This window comes from Plasmodium reichenowi, chromosome 12, assembly GCF_001601855.1.
Source record: "Plasmodium reichenowi strain SY57 chromosome 12, whole genome shotgun sequence".
Lineage (NCBI taxonomy): Eukaryota > Apicomplexa > Aconoidasida > Haemosporida > Plasmodiidae > Plasmodium > Plasmodium reichenowi.
In genome coordinates this window covers 1,374,772-1,382,219 of record NC_033657.1, presented here as the reverse complement: position 1 = coordinate 1,382,219, position 7,448 = coordinate 1,374,772, and the positions used below count along the sequence as shown (strand labels likewise).

At 22.4% G+C, this 7,448-nt stretch overlaps 3 protein-coding genes across 3 annotated transcripts in view; 1 reads left to right on the top strand and 2 right to left on the bottom strand.

Annotated features, from left to right (window-relative positions):
* PRSY57_1235000 (hypothetical protein) overlaps positions 1-1,560 on the top strand; it is a gene marked incomplete at both ends in the record, with an annotated part of 8,238 nt that extends 6,678 nt beyond the window's left edge. The window contains 4 exons of the mRNA XM_012908768.2: positions 110-851; positions 949-1,102; positions 1,238-1,319; positions 1,399-1,560. Coding sequence (XP_012764222.2) covers positions 110-851; positions 949-1,102; positions 1,238-1,319; positions 1,399-1,560 — 1,140 coding nt within the window. The remainder of the gene's footprint in view (positions 1-109; positions 852-948; positions 1,103-1,237; positions 1,320-1,398) is intronic.
* A 623-nt stretch (positions 1,561-2,183) lies between these two features.
* On the bottom strand, positions 2,184-3,791 carry PRSY57_1234900 (ATP synthase subunit beta, mitochondrial, putative; the record flags this gene model as incomplete). The annotated part of the gene is made up of 1 exon (XM_012908767.2): positions 2,184-3,791. The coding sequence occupies one exon, from the start codon at positions 3,789-3,791 to the stop codon at positions 2,184-2,186; it is 1,608 nt and encodes a 535-aa protein (XP_012764221.2).
* A 1,177-nt stretch (positions 3,792-4,968) lies between these two features.
* PRSY57_1234800 (serine hydroxymethyltransferase, putative) lies at positions 4,969-6,580 on the bottom strand (the record flags this gene model as incomplete). Its single annotated transcript, XM_012908766.2, has 3 exons — positions 4,969-6,192; positions 6,356-6,457; positions 6,578-6,580. The coding sequence occupies 3 exons, from the start codon at positions 6,578-6,580 to the stop codon at positions 4,969-4,971; spliced, it is 1,329 nt and encodes a 442-aa protein (XP_012764220.2).
* Positions 6,581-7,448: the final 868 nt, after the last annotated feature.

The following is a 7,448-nucleotide window of genomic DNA, read 5'->3' as shown; positions in this document are numbered from 1 at the left end:
TTTATAATAATAAAAATATTTATATTTTTATATTTATATTTTTTTTAAATATAAAGTTTTTTTTTTTTTTTTTTTTTTTTTTTTTTTTTTTTTTTTTTTTTTTCTACAGACAAATGATAAATTCATTTTTAGCGCAGGTGAGTTGTGTGCTTTTTCGAATAAATATAGAATAAGCACTCACAACATTTTAAATCACGAATATTATAGTAGTATGGAAATAGGTAAGTTTGTGAGCAGACAGTTTTTAAAGATAGTAATTGAACAATGTTGTTTATCTTATAATATGTTTAAGTCAAAAAATGAAGAAATGAGAAGTAAAATAAAAAAGCAAAAAGAGTATAATGATAATATTGATAAAATCATGGAAAAGGATATGGAAGAAACAAATAATATAACAGGAAATGTCCAAAGTAAAAAGACAGATAATAATTTAGACTTGTATAAAAAGTTAAAAATTTTTGAAATACCTATAATATATTTCAATACTCTTCCTTGTAATTTTTATTTTTATCATTTTGAAGCATCATGTGGTGATTTATATAAATACAACGATTTCTCCATAATACAAAATGAAAAAATAAAAGGAATGCATGAGAAAAAAAAATATTCAAATAAAACAAACGACAAAATTTATAATAATAAAAAAAATGATATGATAGATAACTCTAAACAAATATATCATGAAGCCTTTTGTACAGATAGCTTAAAAATAAGTATAAATAAAGAAAAAAAAATGAACAATTATTTTAATGTTCAATATTTTGAAATTTCAAAAAATATATATACTCAAGGATATTACTGTAAAGTTACAACGAATTCGTTTAATTTGATAAATTCCTTCACATATTTGGGTAACCAAAAAAAAAAAAAAAAAAAAAAAAAAATGAAATAAGTTCATAGTGATATTAAAGAAATATATATATATATATATATATTACCTCATGTTAGGATGCGATGTATTGAACTTTCACAAGTTACACAAACTTTGTAATATGCCAATCAATTATTTTTATGTAATTTTAAAAAATATCAAAAATAATCCTCAATATGACATTTTAAGTATGTTAAATGAAGACAGGGAAAAATCTATCTTCCACTATAAGTAAATAAAAAATTTGAAAATATGAGGGGTGACATATAAATATAAATATAAATATATATATATATATATTTATTTATTTTATTTTATTTTTTTTACATATATTTTTGTGTTTTCCCTTTTTTATAATATTTAAAGGTTTCAAATTTTCAAAGAGAAACTCAAAAAAAAAATCATTACGTTACCCCACATAAAGGAATCTATACAATTTTTACTAAAGGTAAAAAATAAAAAAAAATAATAAAAAAATAAAAGTTCCCAAATATTCATACATATATATTCTTGTTTTCTTATTGAAGGATATAAACGATGGGGATTCGTTTAAAACATATATAAAAGACCAATTGTTCAAAGAAAAACTGATGTTTATCGATACAATTAAAAAAGAGGTTGAATCGAATTTAGTGGAATATATTAAAGAAAATAATGAACTCCTAAATGGGTATTACATACCCAATTAAATATATACCCTTTTATTTATATAATGCTTCTAATAGTTTATTTTACACACACATATATATATATATATATATACAAATATTTATATATATTGCTTTTTATAAGTACTTCAATATATTTATTATAACATTTAATAAACTTCAAATAAATATTTGTTAATTTTTATTTTATTATTATTATTATTATTATAGAATATATGTTTGTATGTTTATATGATATATAAATTAAATTATATATGGGGGGGAAATAACATTTAATTTTGAAAGGTATAAAGGGTACCTTCTTTTATGTATATATATACATACATGTATTATAATATATGAAAAGAAAATAAATATATAAAATAAAAAGGTTACAAATATTTTAAAGAGAGGGTGTGCTTTCAAAAAATTATATAATAAAATAAATAAACATAAAAAAGTAGAAAAAAAAAAAAATAATAATAAATAAATAAATAAATATATAAATAACACCATTATTATAATATTATATTATTATTACTAATCTATAATAAACAATATATATATATATATATATATATATATTTATTTATTTATATTTATTTATTTGTTTATATTTTCCAATTTTTAATGAATAAATTTGTATTATTTTAGTTTTATATAAATCAAGAAACTTGCTTAGCCATTTCTAAAGCTTTAGATTTGACCTCCTCTAAACCTCCAACCATATAAAAGGCCATTTCAGGTAAGTCATCACAATTACCTTTTAAAAGTTCTGAGAACCCAATAATGGTATCTTCTAATTCCACAAATCTACCAGGTTTTCCTGTAAAAACTTCAGCAACAGCAAAAGGTTGTGATAAAAACCTTTGTACTTTTCTAGCTCTAGCAACAGTCAATTTATCTTGTTCTGATAATTCATCAATACCAAGAATAGCAATAATATCTTGGAGTGATTTATAATCTTGTAATATTTGTTGTACATTTCTAGCAACTTGGTATTGTTCAGCACCTACAATATCTGGTGTTAACATCCTAGAAGTAGAATCTAAAGGATCCACTGCTGGATAAATTCCTAATTCTGCTATAGATCTTGATAAGACAGTAGTAGCATCTAAGTGAGAAAAAGTAGTTGCAGGTGCAGGGTCTGTTAAATCATCAGCTGGTACATAAACGGCCTGTACAGATGTAATAGAACCATTTTTTGTTGTTGTAATTCTTTCTTGTAATGCACCTAAATCTGTTGCTAAAGTTGGTTGATAACCCACAGCTGAAGGAATACGACCTAACAAAGCCGAGACTTCTGATCCTGCTTGTGTAAATCTATAAATATTATCAATAAATAATAAGACATCTTGATTTTCTTCATCTCTAAAATATTCAGCAACTGTCAAACCTGTTAATGCAACTCTTGCACGAGCACCAGGAGGTTCATTCATTTGACCATATACCAGAGCAGCTTTAGAGCCATTAAAATCGAATTCATTATTTCCAATTTTCTTTTTTTTAATAACACCAGTTGTTATCATTTCATGATATAAATCATTACCTTCTCTAGTTCTTTCCCCTACACCAGCAAAAACAGAATATCCACCGTGTTTTTTAGCTACATTATTAATAAGTTCCATAATGAGCACAGTTTTACCTACTCCTGCACCACCAAACAATCCAATTTTCCCACCTTTAGCATATGGAGCTATTAAATCTACAACTTTAATACCTGTGATTAATAAAGCAGGTTCTGTACTTTGATCTGTAAATAATGGAGGATCTCTATGTATAGGTAATGTTTTCTTATGATTAATATGTCCACATTCATCTATTGGTTCCCCAATAACATTCATAATTCTCCCTAATGTTTCTTTACCTACTGGTACACATATAGGGTTACCACTATCCTTTACTTCTTGACCTCTAACTAAACCATCGGTAGCATCCATTGCAATTGTTCTTACTACCTTATTACCTAAATGCTGAGAAACTTCTAAAATTAATTTCTTGTTATCCAATTCTACTTCTAAAGCATTTAATATAGATGGTGGTGTATCCTCAAATTCTACATCTACAACTGCACCTATCACTTGCGCTATTTTACCAATTTTTATTTTATTACTAACTTCAGTATTCTTATTTCCAACGCTTATATTTTTCTTCATATTTAAATGTTCACTGCTACTAACATAGCGACAATTAATTCCTAAATTTGGAGAGCCTCCAAATTTCATGAACATTGGAAGCTTCTTCCAGTGATTGAACAGTTTCAACTTATGCATTTTTTTTATTTCTTTCGGACCATATAAATATGAGCAAAGAAAAATATAAATAAAAATAAATAAATAAATAAATAAATATATATATATATATATATTTAAATACTAAAAAGTGTACACATACATAAAAAATTGCATCACATTAGATTCTTAATATATAAATATATTTATGAAGTTGTAATTTATAAAAATGATATAATTTCCAAATGTATGTTCTTTTATAAAAAATAAAATATATATATATATATATATATATATATTATATATAAGGGTTCTTTTTTATTTTATTTATTATAAAAATGAATACATTTTAATTATATTTTTATATGCCTTTTGCAATAATATTTGGGAATATGTACATAGAAAGTTTACTTATTTTACCGAAAAAAAAAAATAATATATATAATTATATGTTTTAAGGGTGTGTTAATAAATGAGAGCATAAAAAAAAGATCATGCAATATTATTTTATATTAATTATATAATATATATATATATATATATATATATATATATATTATGTTATATTATTTCATTTTATTTATTTTTTTTATGTTTAATTGGAGATATTGCATGAATATTTTTAAATGTTCAAAGAGAAAAATAAATAAAATAAAAAAAATAAAAAAATAAAAAAAAAAGGTCAACATAAATATATATATATATATATATATATATATAATATATATACGTTTGTGCGTTTATAAAATTATGAAACATAAGGGGAAAATAAGAACATATTAAATGGCTACACAAAAATAAAATTATACACATATTCTCAATATCGTATATTTCTTACCCAATTTTAATAATAATCTGGCTATTGTAACACATACAAATATATATATACATGTATAATTTATTTTATTTTTAAATTTCTTCAATATGTTTGTATAATCATAAGATTTAAGGTTTTTAAGATAATAATGCGAAGAAAAAAAAAAAAAAAAAATAGGGAAAAATCTGATTAACAATTAAATGGAATAAATAATATGGACATGCGCAAAATATAATATATAATATATAATATTATTTGTTTATGTGTAAAATAAATAAACTATACAATGAGAATAATATGTACATATATATATATATATATATATATATATATATATATATATATATATATGTATGTATGTATGTATATATAATATGCCCATTTTTTTAAGCCTTGCATTGTTTAGGGAAATGGTAAGTTTTTTGCCCATTGAACAACTTCCTTTTTAAGTTCGTCTATTTTAGGGTTATTAACAAGGCCTTTTTTAAAGTCAACTAATTTTTTGCCGTATTTTTGTTGCAATTCATCTGTTAAGAGTATAGCCTTCAATAACATGTCAGCAATAAATTCCATGTCTTTTTCTTTACAACCTCTAGTGGTTAGTGCTGGGGTACCTATACGAATTCCACTAGGTGAAACACAATCAACATCTGAAGGTATAGTATTTTTATTTAAAGCTATATTGATTGCATTACATGTTTCTTGAAGTTTTGATCCTGTAATATTATATTTTCTTAAATCTACAACTATAAGATGATTATCGGTTCCATTAGTTACTAAATCTAGATTTCTTTTAAGTAGACATTCTGCTAGTGCTTTACTATTTAGTAGAACTTGTTTTGTATATTCTTTAAAGAATGGTGTATTAACCTCTTTTAATTGACAAGCAACAGCAGCTATTTTGTTATTATGTGGTCCACCTTGGAAACTTGGAAATACGGAACTATTAATTTTTTGATCAATACCTGGGTTTCTTTTTTTATTAAAAAAAATCAGTGCACTTCTTGGTCCTCTTAATATTTTATGTGTAGTAGTAGTAACTACATCAGCATATGTGAATGGGTTATTTAATAAATTACATGCAACAAAACTTGAAATATGAGATATATCAGCAAATAAATAAGCATTAACTTCATCACATATTTCTCTAAACCCTTTATAATCAATATCTCTAGGATAACTCGTATAACCACAAATAATAACTTTAGGTTGAAAGGATAAGGCAAGATTTCGAACAGATTCCATATCAACATATCCTTCACTGTTACATTTATATAATTTAGATTCAAATAAATCGGATGTAATAGATACTTTTTTCTTTTCATCAAAAAAACCATGTGTCAAATGACCACCTGAACATAAATGCATACCCATTATTTTACCTTTAACTCCTACTAAGGCATATAAGGCTTGAACATTCGCAGCTGAACCTGACAACGGTTGTACGTTCACACCCCATTCTTCTTCACTTACATTAAAGGCTTCCAATGCTCTTTTATAACATAACTCTTCTATTTCATCCACATAATCATTCCCACCATAATATCTTTTATGAGGATAACCTTCGGAATATTTATTGCTTATTCTATCTCCAAGGCATTCACGTACTGCTGTGTTTGTTAAATTCTGAGGTCAAGAAAAAAAAAAAATAAATAAATAGAAACGTATGTGTATATATGAATAAATGAATAAATAAATAAATAAATAAATATATATATATATATATATATATATATATATATATGTATATTTATTTATTTATTATATTGATTATTCTTTAGGAACCTACCTCTGAAGCTATAAGGTTAATTGTTTCTATTTGTCTGTTCTTTTCCTTTTCTAATAAATCAAAGAGCTCCTTGTCATATTTTTGCAAAGGGTCGTTATTAAACTGAAATAAGAAATGAACATATTGTAATTTAACGAAATGTACTTTATACTATATAATTTGGATATATATATATATATATATATACTTATATATATTATATATATTTTTTTTTATTATTACCATTTTGTCTTATATTATGTAATGGTTTAAAATATATTTTTTTAATTTATTATTTCTTGAAAAAAAAAAAAAAAAAATCTAGGTAAATATAATTTATAAGAATACAAAAACCTTTTTGTACAAAATTATATATTTTATGAAAACGTTTTATCGTGTTATATATAAAAAATATTATATAATATTTTTGCTAAGTTTGAATATGTATTTAATATTACAATATATATATATATATATTTTTTTTTTTTTTTTTATTAGGATGGGATAAGAATAAAAGTTAAATGTGTATTTTTTCAATTTATCTGCACATAAATATATTTTTATTATTTTAAGAAAAAGCAGAAAATGCTTCAAGGGATATTAAACTATATAAATAGGTTATCTTTTTTATAATTGATTTTTTTCTTTTCTTTTTCTTTTTAATATGTGTATAGGTGAATATGTTTTTGTTTTGTATTATATTAAAAAAAAATAATAAAATAGGAAATATACATAAAAAAAATGAATATAAACATAAGTACATATATATATATATATATATATATAATATATATATATATTATATATATATTAGCTAAACATATATAATTATATATATATATACATACATATCACTTAATGTTAGCCCTTTTGCCTTTTTCATTAGTATTCAAGTTAGATGTGTTTCAACAAATATATAAAATATATATCTGTGCGTATTTTATTTTATATCTTGCTTCCGTTTCAGTATTTTTATTAACAAAAAATTACAAAATTATACAGAAAAAGATAAAGTTTTTTTTTTTTTTTTTTTTTTTTTTTTTATTATTTAAAATATTTTTTTTTATATAATTAAAATTATTTTAAAAAGGAAATAAAAAAAAAAAAAAAAAAA